Source organism: Dysidea avara, chromosome 10, assembly GCF_963678975.1.
Source record: "Dysidea avara chromosome 10, odDysAvar1.4, whole genome shotgun sequence".
NCBI classification, from domain to species: domain Eukaryota; kingdom Metazoa; phylum Porifera; class Demospongiae; order Dictyoceratida; family Dysideidae; genus Dysidea; species Dysidea avara.
In genome coordinates, this window is record NC_089281.1 from 23,609,581 (window position 1) to 23,630,359 (window position 20,779).

Genomic DNA, 20,779 nt, shown 5'->3' on the forward strand with positions numbered 1-20,779 from the left:
ATAAAATACACACCTTATGGCCATGCATCTGTGGCATAAACTCTGCTTGAACAAATGGATTTTCTTTATATGAGACAAATAGTGAAGATTCTAGTAAATGTGTTTTCTACAGGATAGCACACTACATGTTAAGCAATGTGTTTCAGTAATCTTACAATTGCAAAACGGTACTCATCAACAACTTTAAAACTGACAACATCCTCAAGGGATGAATCAACATCTTGGTTTGTCCGAAATGGAAAGACAGTCTTCATTACTCTAAAAGAAGCTACATTACAAGTACATTAGGTAAGGAAATGTACATAATTATATTAACTGATTATATTTTATTGAGGTTAGGGACCGGCCGATTATGCTGGCATAATCTTGAGCATAATAGGTGCCTGAAAGCATTGAGCATAATGTTAGCATAATAGGCAGAACACTTGTGCCATACCATAAACCCTTGCTTATCAACATACACATCACTGAAAATTTGATATATTCTAATAGAACAGTCAGTAACTCTATTAGAACAATCAGGCAGCTGACTGTTCTATTAGAGTATATTGATCTTTTGTGAAATGCATTTTAAAAAGCAAAGTTCTACTTCAGCCACTTATTATTTACCCATAAAGTGCACATTTATAAACAAAAATGGGAAGTGAGTCATAAATGATGAGCACACTTTTGAGCATAATAAGCAAAAATTTTTGAGCACTGCTCAAAAGCGTAATAGGTAAAATTAAAAGACATAATCAACCAGTCCTTAAATTTAAGGTTTCAGTTTTAATTTTTGGTGCTTTCAAATTACAAGTGCATGTGGTACTCTCGACAATACACACTGAGTAAGCTGTGATCTAGATAGGAGCCATAATTGCCTCCATGTGATTAACTTATGATATTTTACATATAATTATGCAGAAGAGCAAAGCTTCAATCAGGTATAATGGGATGTGAGGTAAAGCCATTGTTGAAATTAGATAAGTTGTTTACTGGATGGTGTGACTAAATCAGAGAGTATAGAAAACTTACGATTAAGATAATGTCAAACACGTATAGTTAATCATGTATGTACATTATAGTCATGCATGTGTCATCATAGCTACATACAGTATGATCGTACTGTATACTAGGGATCATGGAAGTTTGCACTTTTTACAAACAAAAAATGCCAGAAACCAGCCTCACGATACCTTCATAATGTCTTGGCAGTATTTGTTAAGTAGAATCAAGCCCAAAAGTATTGTTAGAGAGACCAAAAATGCTTACTACAGAATTCTGAAAAAAAAATTATTGTCATCTAACTGGCTAACTTATAATTGCCTGCCTGCCTGCCTGCCTGCCTGCCTGCCTGCCTGCCTGCCTGCCTGCCTGCCTGCCTGCCTGCCTGCCTGCCTGCCTGCCTGCCTGCCTGCCTGCCTGCCTGCCTGCCTGCCTGCCTGCCTGCCTGCCTGCCTGCCTGCCTGCCTGCCTGCCTGCCTGCCTGCCTGCCTGCCTGCCTGCCTGCCTGCCTGCCTGCCTGCCTGCCTGCCTGCCTGCCTGCCTGCCTGCCTGCCTGCCTGCCTGCCTGCCTGCCTGCCTGCCTGCCTGCCTGCCTGCCTGCCTGCTATGTACAATTTATGCATCATGTACTTACCTTTGTCTTCCTTTGTGTCCTGTTTCTTCTGGCAGACAGTGCAGGGTGCATTAGCTAACACGTGGTGCACTGATGGCTTCCCCACTTTTGCAATGGAAATTGTTTGTATTTTTCGTAGTGACTGGATTGATTGTAGAGGCACTTCTCATAATGTTCTTCATTAGTAACAGGCTACTTCACTTTTTCAGTAATTGATAGTTGGGGTACGTTCAGATGAAGACACTAAGTATGGTGCCGTTCTTTCTTTTGATATGGTAAGTGCTGGTTTACCAGTTATATTTACATTACAAACAAAGTAACACACAAGTAGAAGGAATTTTAAGTTTGATTTGGGAACATAGTCACAAAAGTAACAAAAAAGGGAGGTCTGCAGATACTACTGGACATTTAATCCCTAATTCAGCCATGGGTATAGACTAAAGTAGGAATTAAATGTCCACTAGTGTATCTGCAGGTGTAGGCGACCTTCATTGTTTCACTACATTTTTACGGCTGTGATCCCTAATCATACTTGAAATTCCTAATTTTCCTTGTACTTGTGATAATAATCAAATTATAGGATCCACATCCCCAGCTTTAAATTCTATGATACACTGACACATGTTTAAAAGTAGGTGCATGGCATACTTTATAAGTAACCTGACCAAACTATAGCTGGTGTTAAAAAGGAACATACAACAGACAACTGAAACACATACAGTAGTCTAACGTGTCTATACCTAATGTGCTAGAACAATTTTTCACCATTAGCTTTTAACAAAAGTGACAAGTGTCTTTTTTATGATCAAATGTTTTGGCTCATAACATACTTGTAGACTTAACCTAGCAAACAAGTTATGCTCTAGATCTCTTCTAAGAAGGCTGGCATCCTACCAAGTAATAGCTTAGCTGGATACACTCTATAATAAGGAAATTTCAAGTAATGGGACTGATAGATGCAACTAGATCGATATATAGTCAAGTACTTCAATAGATCATTTGAAACTCTGTGAAATCCATCTATGCAATTTTAAATGTATCCTTCAGTTGTTTAATAAGCAGTATACAAATTTTAGAAAGTTCACATCTCTCACAATTGAGCCAACAATTGCTATGCCCTGCTACGAAAGATACATGGCACAGAAGTGTAACAGGTATGTAACCCGCCTCTGCTATATAGCTACTGACTACAAACTACATATTAAATTCATAACAGATTCAACTACAAATAACATCTATTTAAATTCTTACGTGGAATGTTAATAGTATTGTTAACAACAAAGTACAGCGTAGAATCACTTTCAACTTGTGACCTATAAATGTTAAACACATACCATCATTCATTATGCATATATACATACATGGATGGACACCTACCAATAAGCAGCTGCAACTCCACCACTAACTGATATCCAAGAGTCTCCAAGATATGTTGTGACATATAGCTACAATTGCAGATAGGAATCAGTCTTTTTTATCCATCTATATATATCATACGGTACGATAGTACTGTATAGTAGGGGCAACGAAGATGTGGGCGTGGTCCATGAAAATAAATCAAGCCAAAATCATCTTCGCAAATCCTTCACAGCCACTTGACAGTATTGGTCAGGTATAATCAAGCCCAAACATGTCTTCAAAACGACCCGAAGCATTTTCAACTAGGTGTTACAAACTTTAAAAAATAAAATTCACAAATTTTCTACTGCCTGCCTGCCTGTCTGCCTGATGCGTTCAGTCAAGTGTAGCAGAAAATTGGCTACAGCCACAGCCTTAAGCTTACTTCTTTCACAAAAATGCTTAGAATTTCATGGAGATGAAACCTTTAGTATTTTAAATATCCTACAATGTCTGCGCTATTGTCTTACTGATTTTCCTTTGATCCTTCTTTATTGTGACCATCGCTCATCAGTAGGGCTTCCATAATCATACCGGTACATTACACAGTAATATATTGGAATACACGTGTTATTGCACCAAACTTTTAGAATATGTGTGTGATTTTGACATTTGGTTTATACGGGACCTATTGTATGTTGTCGACAAAATACACACGTAAGACATCTTGTTTAGTACTAGTGTTAGCAAAGTTAAGTGGATAGGTTTAACTGCTTGTGTTTCTAAACGTATTTCTTTGCGACTAACACATTCTTCGCTATTACAGTATTAGTCTTGCTAAACTCTGTTGTTACATAATTGTGTGTGAAAAATACAATTGAAGGGTTTTATTGTCATTATTGCTTTGTGTGTTTTTTCTGAGGTAATATTCGGAGCAATAATTCCTTCAAAGGAAGCGGCACGGAGGGATAGAAGGAAAAGTAAAAATAAGGCCTATTATGAAGCTGACAAAGATGACATACTCTTAAATAAAAACAAAACTACAGCAGTGAAGACAGATCACAGCACCATCTTGATGAATATTACAAACATGTGACAGGTTCACATATGAAATCTGCTGAAAGCACCAAAGCATCATATGACAAAGATGTGGAGAAATCTCATAAAAATACAGCTGACCATTCTAGAGCATGCTACTATAAACATGGGAAAAATCCCAGGAAGACACAGCTGAATGCTCTAAATGTGGACGTGTTATTACACATCATAGTGTAGCCCTGCTTCTTTCATGAGCCATGCCCACTTACATAAATTACTGTCTGTAGACATGTGGTAGCCACGCCCATTCATCAGTCTGTAGGTATGCACGAATCCAGGTACATTGTTGTCTGCAGACTTTTGTAGAGCCACGCCCACTGATCAGTTGTTATTGTATGAGTCATAATCTAGTACAATAGTGCTGTGATTAACTCTTAAAATATTGCGATTGGTTTTGTGAAAAGCAGGCTATTTAGTGGTCATGAGCTTGCAAAAAAACTGCACCAACAAGTATAAGAAAAAATTAGGAATTTTAAATTAGAGTAGGGGCAGTGTATAGTGCTGTCATTGCACAGTAGGGATATTCACTTCTTATTGTTTTACAGTATTTGGACATTACGTACTACTCTAATCCAACTTGTTTCAGTATTTCTTATTGCAGCACTATACACTGTCCCTACTCTAATTTAAAATTCCTAATTTTTTCTTATACTTGTATAGATACGTATATATATATCTAATCAAAAACAGCCAAGCTGTAAAAAAGGGTTGCGGCCCTTGAAAAGGCTATGGTGAAAAAAGATGTGAAATCCAAGGTGGCGGCCAAGAAATGGCTGTGATGGTAGGTTAATGGTAAAAATTTTAATAACGACAATTCAGGTGAATTTGGTGCTGCTTGGTCAATTGGCACAAAATTCACCAGAATTGTCGTTATTAAAATTTTTACCATTAACCTACCATCACAGCCATTTCTTGGCCGCCACCTTGGATTTCACATCTTTTTTCACCATAGCCTTTTCAAGGGCCGCAACCCTTTTTTACAGCTTGGCTGTTTTTGATTACTTTTTGTATTTGTATACCCCAAAGCCGGCCTATGGCCAGCTTTGGGACTTTTTAACCTATATATTTTTCTTTACCACAGGAAAAAGAAAAAGATGAAGCAGATTTTATAAATACTTTAACTCATTCTGATTTTATCAGTAAATGTACAAATTATATATATAATGCATATATCAAGAGTTCATTATATTATGAACTCTTGCATATATTTATTACATGTCAATTAATCCCCACAGGATAATTTGCAGCCGATCTCTCTACTGGGTGACTTGAAATGTAGCTGAACTCTCTACAGGGTGATCTGCTTGTATGTAGATGAGCTCTTTACAGGATCCCTCTACAGGGTGACTTGACTCTAGCTGAACTCTCTGCAGGGCTATCTGTTTGTAGTTGAATTCTCTACAGGGTGATTTGTTTGCAGCTGAACTCTCTACAAGGTAACTTCTTCTAGCTGATCTGTCTACAGGGTGACTTGTTTCTAGCTGGTCTCTCTACACGGAGATTTGTTTGTAGCTGAATTCTCTACAGGGTGATTTGTTTGCAGCTGAACTCTCTACATGATGGTTGCTTTAATTTGTAGCTGAACTCTCTAAAAGGTGACTTCTTATAGCTGAACTCTCTACAGGATGATCTTTTCATAGCTGAAGTCTCTACAGGATGATTTGTTTGCAGCTGAACTCTCTACATGATGATTTCTTTGCAGCTGAACTCTCTACAGGGTGATTTGTTTGTAGCTGAAATCCCTACAGGTGATTTGTTTGTAGCTGAACTCTCTACAAGGTGATACTTCTAGGCAATCTCTCTACAGGATGACTTGTTTCTAACTGAACTCTCAACAGGGTGATCTGTCCATAGCTGAACTTTCTACTGGGTGATTTGTTTGCAGCTGAACTCTCTACATGGTGGTTTCTTTGTAGGTGAAATCTCTACAAGGTAACTTCTTCTAGCTGCATTGTTCTCTCTACAGGATGACTTGTTTGTAGCTGAACTCTCTACAAGGTGATACTTCTAGGTGATCTCTCTACAGGATGACTTGTTTCTAACTGAACTCTCAACAGGGTGATCTGTTCATAGCTGAACTTTCTACTGGGTGATTTGTTTGCAGCTGAACTCTCTACATGGTGGTTTCTTTGTAGCTGAACTCTCTACAATGTGACTTCTTCTAGTTGAACTCTCTACAGGGTGATTTGTTTCTAGCTGATCTCTCTACAGTGTGACTTGTTTCTAGCTGAACTCTCTACAGGGTGATTTGTTTGCAGCTGAACTCTCTACATGGTGGTTTCTTTGTAGCTGAACTCTCTACAAGGTAACTTCTTCTAGCTGATATTTTTACAGGGCATATTTGTTTGTACATAGCTGAGTTCTCTACAGGGTGATTTGTTTGCAGCTGAACTCTCTACATGAGAGTTTCATTGTAGCTGAACTCTCTACAATGTGACTTCTTCTAGCTGAACTCCCTACAGGGTGACTTGTTTCTAGCTGATCTCTCTACAGGGTGACTTGTTTCTAGCTGAACTCTCTACAGGTGATTTGTTTGCAGCTGAACTCTCTACATGGGGGTTTCGTTGTAGCTGAACTCTCTACAAGGTAACTTCTTCTACCTGATCTTTCTACAGGGTGATTTGTTTGTAGCCGAATTCTCTACAGGGTGATTTATTTGCAGCTGAACTCTCTACAAGGTGACTTTTTCTAGCTGAACTCTCTACAGAGTGATTGATTTTTTGCAGCTGAACTCTCTACATTGTGGTTTCTTTGTAACTGAACTCTCTACAGCGTGATTTGTTTGTAGCTGAACTCTCTACAGGGTGATCTGTTCGTAGCTGAACTCCCTACAAGGTAACTTCTTCTAGCTGATCTTTCTACAGGGCGATTTGTTTGTAGCTGAGTTCTCTACAGGGTGATTTGTTTGTAGCTGAACTCTCTACATGGTAGTTTCTTTGTAGCTGAACTCTCTACAATGTGACTTCTTCTAGCTGAACTCTCTACAGAGTGACTTGTTTCTAGCTGATCTCTCTACAGGGTGACTTGTTTCTAGCTGAACTCTCTACAGGGGATTTGTTTGCAGCTGAACTCTCTACAAGGTAACTTCTTCTACCTGATCTTTCTACAGGGTGATTTGTTTGTAGCTGAATTCTCTACAGGGTGATAGCTGATCTCTGTACAGGGTGACTTGTTCCTGCTGAACTCTCTACAGGTGATTTGTTTGCAGCTGAACTCTCTTACATGGTGGTTTCTTTGTAGCTGAACTCTCTACAAGGTTACTTGATCTCTCTACAACATGACTTGTTTCTATCTGAACTCTCTACATTGTGATCTGTTCATAGCGGAACTTTCTACTGGGTGATTTGTAGTGCTGAGCGATAGTAAAAATTTTACTATCACGATAGTTACTCATTAAATATCACGATAGTGAATACTATCCCGATAGTTTATAAACACTTTACTCTTAACAAAGTCTTAGTTGTATAGCTATGATTTGCAGTCATATAGAAAGTTATTTTGTACACACAGAACATTTGTTAATTAACTGCGTGGGCGGCCAATGAATATGGACTTTTGGTATAGTTTTTACAGGCCACTCCTTTGTAAGAAAGCTGTAATACTAACTGTAAAACAGTTTGTTGATACCATTTTAATGCAGATCTGAGCTTATCATAACTATCACGATAGTGATATCCATACTATCGCGATAACGATAGTGATTTACTATCGAGATACATCGTACTATCGATACTATTGCTCAGCCCTAGTGATTTGTTTGTAGCTGAACACTTTGCATGATTGTTTCTTTGTAACTGAACTCTCTACAAGGTAACTTCTTCTAGCTGATCTCTCTACAGGGCAATTTGTTTGAGCTGAACTCTCTACATGATGGTTTCTTTGTAGCTGAACTCTCTATTAGGTACCTTCTTCTGGCTGATCTGACTACAGGGTGACTTGTTTGTAACTGAATTCCCTACAGAATAATTTGCAATGTAATATAATTGAGTAAATTATAAATGCAGTTGAATGCTTTATTAGGGTGACTGTTCTATTAGAGTATCTCGATCTCGCATTTGCTACACGTAGTTGCCTTTCGAATCATAACTCAGTGGTTTGTAATCCAATTCTTCTGTACTACTGCAAGGACTTTCTATGATAATTATTCCAGCTACATACTGATTTTCAGCTCATTGCTCTAAGCGGTTTGCCTGATAGACACGAAAACTAATAGTTTTTATATTCATAAAAATCGATCGCGTAATTGTCATATCTCCGTGGTCTTTATCCCAATTCCTTTCAAACCACAAAAAGGCACTCCTACGATGGTTGCTCCATCTACATAGCAATTTTCAACTGATTCCTCAAAGGGGTTTACCCTGTAGGCGTGACAGACCTTCGACCTTATTTTACGCAAATAATCGGTCATAACTCCGTGAATGTTCATCAGATTCCTACCAAAGTTGGTACGGAGATCCGCCTTAATGAGCCCTTTAAGTGTGCCAAATTTCAGCCCGATCCGAGCACGCATTCGTGTTTTATGGCGGATTTTGCGAAGTGTGCGAAATGAAGAAGAAGAAAAAAACGAAGAAATTAAAACGAAATTTTGTTCGCTCGTATCTCGGAAATGGCTGGAGCGATTTTCTTCAAATTTGGTGTGTAGACTCCCCTTACTGGCCGGCACCTCTCTAGCAAATTTGGTTCCAATCGGGTAAGAGATCACAGAGCTACATAGGTGTGAAAATTGTGTTTTCTTTCTTCCTGTTAATATACTCACGGGTGGCACGCCGGCTTCTTGGGCCGCACGACACACTACCGTGTGTCTTGATATATATGTATATATATATATACTGTTCTTTCCAACAATTCTTTCTTTGTTAGCCTATTAAGCTCAACACTTCAATATTTAGCTAGGAGTTTTCTATTTTGCTGAGAACTATTATCACTACAAGTACATGAAAAAATTTGGAATTTTCAACTAGAGTAGGGACGACAGTACATTGATAAAAAGTACTGAAACAAGTGCATAGGGGTAGTGAACAATACTAAAATACAGTTAAATAATAAGACGTGTTATATCCCTACTGTGCTTAAGATGCCATAATGGAAATGCACAGTAGGGATATAACACGTCTTATTATTTAACTGTATTTTAGTATTGTTCACTACCCCTATGCACTTGTTTCAGTACTTTTTATCAATGTACTGTCATCCCTACTCTAGTTGAAAATTCCAAATTTTTTCGTGTACTTGTTTGTTAACTTTTTTGTAAATAATTTTATTATAGCTGGTGACCCACACATACCGCATCTGAAAGGCACCGTGTGCCCCAGCTATATCAATTATCGTGTGAAAAGTGAAGTTACCATTACACTTCGTTGTCAGCTATGTTCAACCGTTACACAGCATTTCAATCAAGAACTTATTGAAAGCTTGTTTGGGTTTAGTTTTACCTCACCGATACTGCCTCATCGTTGTAAGGGAAAATTGAGGCTGATGTTTGGGTGATATTATTTTGTGGGCCACGCCTACTCCTTTGTGGTGCCTACTATACAGTTACTATCGTACTGTATGATAAGCCCTACTCTACCTTTTACACATTCGTTAGCTATAACTTTGTTAACAATGATGTTACCAAATAAGCTACTATGCTTTCTTTGTACCTGTCATAGGTTAGCTATACAGTACACATTGATCATTGTAGTGGCAATATGGTGGAACACAACAAGTAATTGCTACACATAAAGATGATGCTGCTGGAACGACTGACGACTGACAAGGAATTGTGACAAAACATAATATGCAGGGTTTCTATGAGATTATGCACTTAATACATTATTATTCATGCATTGAATTAGAAGTTTTGTATATGCATTTTACACTTATAGTGTTAACAGCTTTAGATAGTTATTTGACTATTCCAATCATGTATGTATATGGTTTTGCTGACTTGTGTAGACAATAGTAAGCACATGCAAGGATACATAAAGAAGTGTTAATACTATAATAGCGAAGAATATGTTAGTCGCAAAGAAATGCATTTAGAAACGCAAGCAGTTAAACCTAGCTGCTAAACAACAAACACACTAATACTAAACAAGATGTCTTACACGTGTATCTTGTCGACGATGTACGATAGATCCTGTATAAACCAAACGTCAACTGTGTCAAATCACAAATGTATTCTAAAAGTTTGGTGCGATAACAGGTGTATTCACAATTATTATGGAAGCCCTATTGATATGGAAGCCCTACTGCTGAGCAATGGCCACGATAAAGAAGGATCAAAGGAAAATCAGTAAGCAATGGCGCATACTTTGTAGGATATTTAAAATACTAAAAGTTTCATCTCCATGAAATCCGAAGCATTTCCGCCAAAGAAGTAAAGCTGTAGCTGTAGCCAATTTTCCGCTACGCTTGGCTGAACGTATCAGGCAGGCAGGCAGGCAGGCAGGCAGGCAGGCAGGCAGGCAGGCAGGCAGGCAGGCAGGCAGGCAGGCAGGCAGGCAGGCAGGCAGGCAGGCAGGCAGGCAGGCAGGCAGGCAGGCAGGCAGGCAGGCAGGCAGGCAGGCAGGCAGGCAGGCAGGCAGGCAGGCAGGCAGGCAGGCAGGCAGGCAGGCAGGCAGGCAGGCAGGCAGGCAGGCAGGCAGGCAGGCAGGCAGGCAGGCAGGCAGGCAGGCAGGCAGGCAGTGAGGCAGTTAGGCAGTAGAAAATTCGTGAAAATAATTTTTTTTTTAAATTTCGTAGCACCTAATCGAAAATGCTTCTGGTCGTTCTGAAAGCATGTTTGGGCTTAGTTATACCTGACCAATACTGTCAAGTGGCCGTGAAGGGTTTGCAAAGATGATTTTGGCTTGATTTATCTTCGTAGACCACGCCCACATCTTCGTCGTCCCTACCACATGCATACTTTTGCAGTGACAGTTCTATTGTAGTTAATGGCTGCTCTATTAGAGTATTTTGATCATTCATGATATCCCTGTTGCAAAATAAAGAAGAGATGGAATTCCTTGCTTTTGTCTGTTCCAGCAAAATCGACACATCCCTAATTTTAGAATAAGAAAATTAATTATACAATATATATTTTATCATTATGCCAAAAACCTAATCCTAATTGACTTAAAATCATTGATTTTCATCTAGAGCAATGGATACAGTATTCCCAGGTGTTTTTTTTAACACATATGAGTACAGAAAAGTAGATCTGCACAAAAACAGCCAAGCTGTGAAAAAAGGTGAGGCCTTAAAAAGCCTGGGTAAAAAAAGTTGTGAAATCAAAAGTTCCAGTGGCCCACGAAATGGCTGTTAATAATTTTTAATAATGGCTGTGTGCATTGTTAAAATTTATTAGCATTAATTAACACCATTGCAGCTATTTGTTGGCTGCCACTTTTTGATTTCACACATTTTTTACCCAGGCTTTTAAAGGCCACACCTTTTTTCACAGCTTGGCTGTTTTTGTGTGGATATCACTTCTTTTTTTAATTGCAAGTTCCAGTCAACCTATGGTTGGCCTAGACACTCCCTTTTAACTCGCCTTTGTACTTTTTCCCTTCATTACAAGAATCGTCGAAGAGTGTGAAGAACTAAATTTTAAAGGTGCAAAGATAGCTGTGCAGATTCGACCCATGGGAGATTTTCTACCCTGCAGAAGTTTCTACAGCAGAAATGATTAATTACCATTCAACCACTACCAAGCTACAGATACATGAAAATGGCATTTTTTTGGTTCCGTAAAACGAGTATGTTGCCTGCCCGCATTGACTGTATTTGGCCACATGACACACGCTATTTTCATAATTTTTGTAGTACTCTAATAGAGCACACTACTACAACACATGTAGAATGTTCTAGAATTTCTACTGACAGATCTATGGGTTATCATTCTAGTGCACTAAACCGAAACTTTCATTTATAAGGCAGAAATTAAGTGAGGTGAGCAACTGATAGCGGTGGCAGAGTAGTAAGGGCTTGGGCTTAGAGGTCCCTGGTTTGAAACCTGGAGAATCTTTTCTGCATGGTTCTTTTTTTTAATCGCAGTGACTGTTCTATTAGAGTATCTCAATTGTGCTTTTTTCACATGCTTGATTTTGCTTTTTATCTCCTTAGCCAATGCTCTCAGTATTTTCAAACCAAAAAAGGTTTGCATTACAATAGTAATTTCATGCACAGACCAATTTTCAAGTTATTCTGTCAAGCAATTACCCTGCAGGTGTGACAACAAATCGCTTTTGTAATTTTCAAAATCATGCATAATTCCATTATTCTTAGTTCGATCTGTATGAAAATTGGGCTGTAAATGTGCTGCATTATGCTCCTCCAAATTAGAAGCCAATCAACTAAAGCATGCACGAGTTATAGCAAGTGGAGTGAAAAGAAAAGAAAAAAAGAAGAAGAAAAAAAAAGCAGAAGATGAAGAAAAATACGAAGAAAATAAGATGAACTTTGAAGGTGCATATCTCAGGGTGAAATTTGGAATAGGAGGTGCCCTATCCCAAGGGAGTTTCTGCAGCAAAACTGGTTAATTTCTGTTGAGGCACTATTGAGCTATACGAATGTGTGAAAACAGTGTTTTCTTGGTTCCTGTAAAATACACACTTGTCTGTCGCACATCTGCACTAGCTCTACTTGGCCGCACGACACACTATTGTGTGTCCTGATGCATACAAATACGCTGATCTGAGTAATTTAATTTTTTTACTTTCATTATTAGTTTATTACTACTATTAGTCACCAAACAATTCATCAGATTACCATAGATAACAACCAACTAGAAAAACTACAAGATGACAGAACTATTTTGCCCACCACCAAATCCACACATTTTTACATAATTTTGTGATGTAGAAGATATTGCTTGCTTGTTTGGTATAAGAAGATATGTTACAGGTACAGGGCAAAAGTGGTGACAAAAATTGGGTCTAGCTTTTTATTGGACCTGGAGACAAGAATGAACATCAAAATGCTAAAGCAAAAATTCTCTTCTACTCTATATAATATTTTTTTTAGCACAAAAGAAAACGGTGGCAAATATAGCGAACAGCATGCATCTATTATTGACTTATAGTATTGACTTAGTATGGCATGTATACTTCAGTTGTACACCATTGTTAAACTGTCCTTACTTCATCGAACATTGCATGATCTATATCAATAACACATCTTACCGTATTGTTGTTTACATCATCCATGGCAAATATGTGAAAGCTTTCATGGTAGGAAAACTGAAGAACACTTGGTTGAAATTGTAGATGACGAGTACTGTAGCTTTCTCCAGCATCAGTTGTGATGTAAATTCGTTTGTTGACAATATCACTAAAAATCAGCTGTTCAAAATAGATTGCACATCATACCAGTTTTAAATTATGACACACAGTGGCTGAGGAAACCAATATGCTACACCAGTGTGTTACATGACCAGAATTTCATTAATATTCTCCACTTATCACACATTTTACAACAAACACTTTAAAATTCAAACACAAAATCTGAGGTTTGGCACAGTTATGGGGAAAAGTAAGGTACCATCTTTGATATAAATCACATAAACAATCACACAGATATGGACAATCATATTGACATATGTACCCACTGAGCAAAAGTGGCCATTTTTGCACATTCCTTAAATTGATTCTCTGTTATCTAGTAACAAAGAAGTGAACAGCCTCAGCCTTTTGTGCACTAAACAGTTGGAACAGGTCAATTTTCACTGCAACAATATGGCAAATAAACTACAAGTGCTTAAATAATTAATCATAACTCATGACTGAAACAAGCTACAGAGATGGAACTTGGCTCAATCTGTGCATCATGAATGGGAAAATCCATCATGGTATAGTGCTTTCCCTGTACTCCTCTGTGCTGACAATGAAGAAGGCCATTCCAACAAAGAAATGATGACGGTAAGCGTTATTTCTACAGCATTGTATATACTGTAAGTGTCTTTGTTGTATGAACAAGAAACAACAATTTTCTTACACTCCATGGACAGTGGTGAACAGATTTTTATTGATTTGAGCTTTGTTTCAGTGCATACCAAAGCAATTAAAATATGTGTAAATCTTTTTTTACTTAGCACACGTCCTTTTACCAAGTGTATTTCAATACAAGTTTATAGCAAAACGGAATTTTGCAAAAACAGCTGGTTTTCACTCAGCAGGTCACCACATGTACCTAACATTACTATTAGATCACAACAAAATACTCGGCATGAAATTACAAGAATCAAAAATGTTATACCGTGCTAGAATTTCTTGAAACATATACGTTATCAATTACTGCATCAAAGAGCAATTTGCTTGTCTCATTCACCATAGTACCATCATCCTGTGACCTATGCATATAAGACAGGATTTCATAGCACTATAATTATAGCACCAGTTAGAAAATTGTAAGAGCTCTTCTAGTTAAGTTACAATCACGAAGTGAAATAATGTAAAAGTGCTGATCGATTATACAAGACACACAGTAATGTATTGTGCAGCCATGAAAGCTGGTGTGCCACACCTTGTGCATATACTGACAGGAAGAAAGAAAATGCTATTTCCATGCCTGCACAGGGGCAGATCTAGAAATTTTCAGAGGGGGTTTCTGGTTCTCTGGAATTGCAACTTCAGTCTAGCTGCAAGTTGAAGACCAAAAAAAAAAAAAAAAAAGGTCACAAACACTGTGAAGGTGATTTCAGAGGTACAAGCATGAAGTTTTGCCAATAGAAAAGCCATAATATAATACAGTATGTATAACTCTCTGTAATTTTTATCACCCAGACGAATTGTAGGGGTGCGCGCTATTTCAGAGGGGGTTTCTGGAAACTCCAGAAACCCCCCTAAAACTACCCCTGCTGCATATATTACTCCATGGCCCTATCTCCAACACAGTAGAAAATTCCATTGAATAATTTTTTAACAATCTATTGGAAGCATTTAAGGTTGTCTTGAAGGCACTTTTGGGCTTGGATATACTTAACCAATACTACTAAGGCGCCAGAATGGTATTGTGAAGCTGGTTATTAGGTGATATTTTGTCTGGAAAACCCCAAACCTCCATGATCCCTAATATACAGTACGGTAACTGTATGATAATAGGCTAGATTGATACAAGAATAATGATGGGAGAAATTTTTGGGAAATTTTGGAAGGAATAATAGGTAAAAATTTGAGCATGATAGGCTCAGGACTAGGCCTACCTCATGTCCATTGGGTAATTTTCTGGGAGTGATATGTGTAGGGCAACTCTCTGCAAGTACAATGATGCTAGTACAAACCCAATTCATGGAAATTATGTCATTTCAAAATGGCCTAACCCAATGTGGCATAGCAAATTCTCATATACATTCTGTATTGAGTACTTCGAGGCCATGTTATAAATAGCATAATAATCCACGATACATGATAGATGCTCCAGATTTCCTGACAGGTCAGGAAAGTACAAAGAATTAGCTATATAAGGCACAGGAAATTAATTTTAAGCACTTTAAGGTTGAAAATCACTTTGTTGAAATACATGATGGATATTTGAAAAAAAGGAAACGATCTAATGGCATACCCTAACGTCTAGACACCCATTAAGGCAACTCCAAATAAATTCTCTGTTGCTTGTCCTCCTCTCAGGCATATTTGCATGTGGGCAGGTGGTTATTCCATTATATAATTGGCTGCTTTTCAAGCCAATAATTTGTTTGCCAGAGCACAGCTATAGCAAACTGCATAAAACATGTATCTTAATCAGCAGATATAACAAAAATGTAAATTTGTGCACACTGACATGTGAGCTGACACTTTACAAATCATTTTAATGAAGCTGTACAGAAAAGGCTGAGGAATAATTGAATATTTTAGTGCTGACTAGGCTTGTTGTAATTGTAATCATAATTGTAATTATTTACTAATCATTAGCAACTTTCAAGTAATTGTAATTGTAATTGCTCACTGAGCATAAAAGTAATGGTAATTGTAATTAGCTGTTCAGTCGATAATCATTATGTAATTAAATCCACACAAAAACAGCCAAGCTGTGGCCTTTAAAAGCCTGGGTGAAAAAAGTTGGGAAATCAAAAGTGGCGGCCAACAAATGGTTGCAATGATGTTAATACTAATAAATTTTAACAGCTTTTAAAGGCCACACCTTTTATCACAGCTTGGTTGTTTTTGTGTGGATATCACTTCTTTTTGTAATTGCAAGTTCCAAAGCCAACCTATGGTTGACCTTGATAATTCATTTTAACTTTCTACAGGAATCATCGAAGACTGCTAGATGAATTTTGAAGATGCGTAGCTATACCCCCAACGACTCAAACTAAGAATGGGAGATGCCATACCCTGAGGAAGCTTCCATTGCAGAAATGGTTAATTATGTCATTCAAGCACTTTGGAGCTATGGATACATGTTATTTAGACTTTTTATTATTCCCAGGGTTACCAGCACCTCTTTCCACCACCCTGACATCACAGAACTATATGAAACTACTCCTTCTGAAGAGAGACAAGGAGAGCAAGTCTTCTGTAAAATGCAGCACTGAGCAGCATGACCCATACCACCCCTTAATGTTGAAAATACAAGTCGGATAAAAGAACCCATCTCAACTTCGTTGTTCATACTTCTGTTGCTTCTCACATTCAAAACATCAATAAACTATCATGAGTGAGGATACTTGGGTACCACGATATGAAGGTGTAATAGCCTTAACTTTGACATTAAAGAACGCCTTCAGATGTTTGCTTACCTCCCCAGAATCCTGAAGCAAACGAGTTCCATCCTCATTATTAGCTGTTGCATATCAAAGGCCTGGTCTCACCTGTAAAGGATGCATGAAAACGGTGTTTCCTGGTTCTGTAAAACAAGTATGTCGCCCACCCACACTGGCTGTACTTGCCGGGCCGCACGACACAGCTGCTTTCATAAGTTTTGTAGAATGTTCTAGAACAATCTAGATTATCCATTGGTAGATCTATGAAAGATCTATGAAATTATGAACTTGATTATTGAGTAGATTTTACCTAGAATTTTCATTTATAAAGTAGAAATAAAGTGAGGCGATCAACTGTAATAGCAGCGGCTCAGTGGTTAAGGATTTGAGTGTTCAGTATGGAGGTCTCTGGTTCAAACGCTAGTAAGTAACTTTCTTTCTCGACATTTTTAATGCACCTTTTTTTACCCGGCGGTGACTGTTCTATTAGAGTGTTTCGACCCCGCTACTTACAGTTGATTAGTTTTTGCCTTGTAACTCTGTAGCTGTCAATGCGGTTTCTTTTAAACCACAAAAGGTTTGAGCTATGATGGTTAACCTACATGCACACTGATTTTTAAGTTATTCCCATAAGTGGTTTATTCTGTAAGCGTGACAACAGGTTGTCCTTTTTTAACGCAAATAATTGTCCATAGCTCTATGAATATTAATCAGATTTCCACCAACCTTGGTACGTGATTGTGCCGCAATATGTTCTTAAAGTGCACCAAAGCCAAGACAATTTAGCTACATATTTGAGTTTTACAATGGTTTTTGTAAAGTGTGTGAAAAGAAAAATCTAAGTCCCCGAGCCCCCTAAACAAAGAAAAAAATGAAGTTAAGCCAAATTTTGAAGGCTTATATTTCATGATTGCAGTAAGCACTCTTGCTCAAATTTGATATGTGGGGTCCTGAAGGTGGAGGGTGTTTGCAGTATAAAAATGGTTCCAATTCGAGAAAGGAGCATGGAGCTATGTACGCGTGAAAACCGCGTTTTGTTTCTTCCTGTAAATATACTCACGGTGTGGCACGCCGGGTTTTCTTGGCCACACAACACACTACCGTGTGTCTTGATGTAAGGAATCAAAGTTATGCTATATAAAAGTACTACTCCATAACTTGACTAGTGACTACGTACACAATCCCATGTGTATAATGTGTGGCCCATGTAGCTGCAGTAACTTATTGAAATTATAGGCATATATTTGCTGACCACATATATAGTTTAAATTTTATGTACAGTATGGGATACCCATGGGGTATATAATGTTCAATAGCAGAGAAAGAATTTAAACGTATCTAGATGACACAAAGTTTACAAAGGATGAAAGCCCTTTAAAATTTGGAAGATAAAAGCAAATAAGTACCCCATTTTAAGTACAATAGCAAAGAATAGCTGGGAGTTCCAGCAACATTAATTTTGTACCATTTGAGTATATATTCAGCCATAGTGGCAATGTTCTCAGACCAAATAGATGTAGACTATTACCAAAAAAAGTTTGAACAGTTAATATACCTTAAGAGTAATGCTGGAGAATTGTAAGTTATTGTTGTACCCTGATGTACAGTAGTAACTGAAAAGTAATAATCATTATTTTACAAACTGAAGTAACGTGCAATTGTAATCATTAAATTGGCTTCAAAAAGTAATTTTAATTGTACTTTCAGTGGGTAATTACAAAAAGCCTGGTGCTGACAGTGAGTGGATGGGAAACAGAGAATTTATTTGGAGTGAAAACAAAAGCATTTTGCTAGCAGGTTATTTTATAGTGTTTCCATAACTATATGGACAAATAATGTCCATTTAGCAAATTAATTCATTGCCAACTTAGTTTATATACTGAGTGTATCTGCCCGCATGCTTTCATGCCTCAAAATCTTCTTTAAAATTTACTTAGTAAGAGGAAATCAGCATCATCTAAAAAAAAGCTGTTTTTCAGCTGTGCCCAAGGACGCAATCAATACAAGTTATCTATACACATAACTAGCTACACACACATATCATGGTAACAGTGACTACTAGAACACAATGTGTTGAAAATGTAATGAACAAGATATTAAAGTTTTAAAGTCTACCTGCCGAAAGAAACTGTAATGAAAAAGTTTGATGTCATAAAATAGTATGAACTAATTGTGAAAACATCATTATAATCCACTGAAAAAGTTTTATTTTTCTATTAGCTATTCATGAAAATAAACTTTCATGATGCTTTCAATGATTAATTAACATGCAACCACTAAAATATAATTCCAGAATTTCATTTTAATAAACTGCTTGCAATTCCTTCTGAAAACTTAAGTTAAATTTCAATAGCTATAGCTCTACCTTGTTAATTACATTCAAAACACACTGTAACTGCATATTTCAAGTTTAGCACTATACAGTGCTTTATTAGTAAGCCCATATTGGAATACGCAGCCACAGTTTGGGGTCCTTACACTAGGCAATCTTTAAACCAACTGGAGTATGTATATACAAAAACGTGAAGCTAACTTTGTGATGCATGGTTATCACCAAACTAGTGGTGCATATAATATGTATGTAGTTGTGTCTCTATATTACCACAGAAACTCACCCAAGACTTTAGATGTTGTTACACAAAATGTCAATCATGTCGATGTCTTATTACCAAGTTATATAACATACAGCACAAGGCATACCAGGGTTAAATTTGTATACAGCCAGACACGACTATAGATGTTTACAAGCACAGTTTCTTTCCTGCTATGATTCGATTATGGGTATAGCTACCTAGTGATATTATTTATTAATTTATTTATTATCAATTTTGTCAAAAGACCGGGTTGTACAAAAGGACAAGCCTGCAAACGTACACCCCACAAACACATACATACAGTAATACAAGACAGTACAAAAACAAAAAAACCACTAGGACTAAAAGGACAAAACAACAGACAAAACAACAGGAATACACAACAAAAAATTCAGAAATGAAAATGATGGAGGACCAAATGGAATAAGGGTGACTTTTTAAGCTGCAGAATGACACGAGGTATGGTGTTCCACAAAAATGGGCTGTTGACAAAGAAAGAATAATGTAAAGAATTAACAGAAGAGGCAACAGGCCGAATAGATAGAGGATGTGATCTTGTAGGAACTTGAGACAACAAGATCACATCCTCAATCTATAGCTAAGGTGTAGTGACTGTAATGTACCATACTCACTGATGTGAGCCTTACAGTTATAATAATTATAATAAGGCAGTCTGCTCCAAATGGTAACAGTGCAAATCCCCACCATTATAGACTATCATTCATTAAACATCAAAGATACCAGTGAGTGTATGGTTGACCGGCTAGTGGTCGACTACATGTATCTAGCCATTGATACACTAGTAAAAGTTTGCATACCTGAACAAATTGTTTCTGGATCCATTATTGCGGGTGTTTGTAATGACGAACAAACGCTGATAGTAAACGATATAATTAACTTTCAATTAAGCAATTTCGACGCTCACCGGAGTGGGTTGCCCCGCCCACTGCACCAACGTCAGATTATGTGAACTCCCAAATATCACCGTAGTTACACTGTGACTAAGGTCGGAAAAGTAACGCACTCCTTGCCTTCGGATCCTTCTTGATGAATGATGATGTGACTGACTTTCTAAGGTGAATTCCCCAGTTAATTCGAAGGATAATTCTTCCACTCTATTTGTCAACCGGCCGTCGTCTATTATTCTGCCGCCGGCTTTGCAGAACGACAAAACATACAATGCCATACATAAGCATTGCCAACAGTACCACATTACGGACTTAACACTTTCATCGGGCATCAGCCAGTATCATGAATTCCGAGAAAACGTAATTACGTAATACTATAGTATACCGGATGTTTATATCTCCGGACACTTTCGGTGTACGGTATGGCATACAGTATCATTATTATTATTATAAATAATACAGTAAGTGTTTATTTACAATATCCCAGTAGGCCGTATAGTTACTTTTCTTATACTGATGATCTGAGGTAGGGAGTCAGGTGCCCCCTCTAGATTCACTTTTGAGAGAATTGAGCTGTGCA

General features: G+C 37.7%; 1 protein-coding gene across 2 annotated transcripts in view; it reads right to left on the bottom strand.

Annotated features, from left to right (window-relative positions):
* Positions 1-20,546, bottom strand: part of LOC136237149 (uncharacterized) — a 70,725-nt gene extending 50,179 nt beyond the window's left edge. For both annotated transcript variants that reach the window (XM_066027457.1, XM_066027456.1), the window contains exons 1-8: positions 20,217-20,546; positions 20,110-20,165; positions 14,252-14,345; positions 13,180-13,338; positions 2,975-3,042; positions 2,849-2,910; positions 156-268; positions 14-106 (exon numbers count right to left, since the gene is read on the bottom strand). In XM_066027457.1, coding sequence (XP_065883529.1) covers positions 14-106; positions 156-268; positions 2,849-2,910; positions 2,975-3,042; positions 13,180-13,338; positions 14,252-14,345; positions 20,110-20,165; positions 20,217-20,531 — 960 coding nt within the window. In that variant the 5' untranslated portion in view covers positions 20,532-20,546. The remainder of the gene's footprint in view (positions 1-13; positions 107-155; positions 269-2,848; positions 2,911-2,974; positions 3,043-13,179; positions 13,339-14,251; positions 14,346-20,109; positions 20,166-20,216) is intronic.
* Between the last annotated feature and the right edge of the window lie 233 nt (positions 20,547-20,779).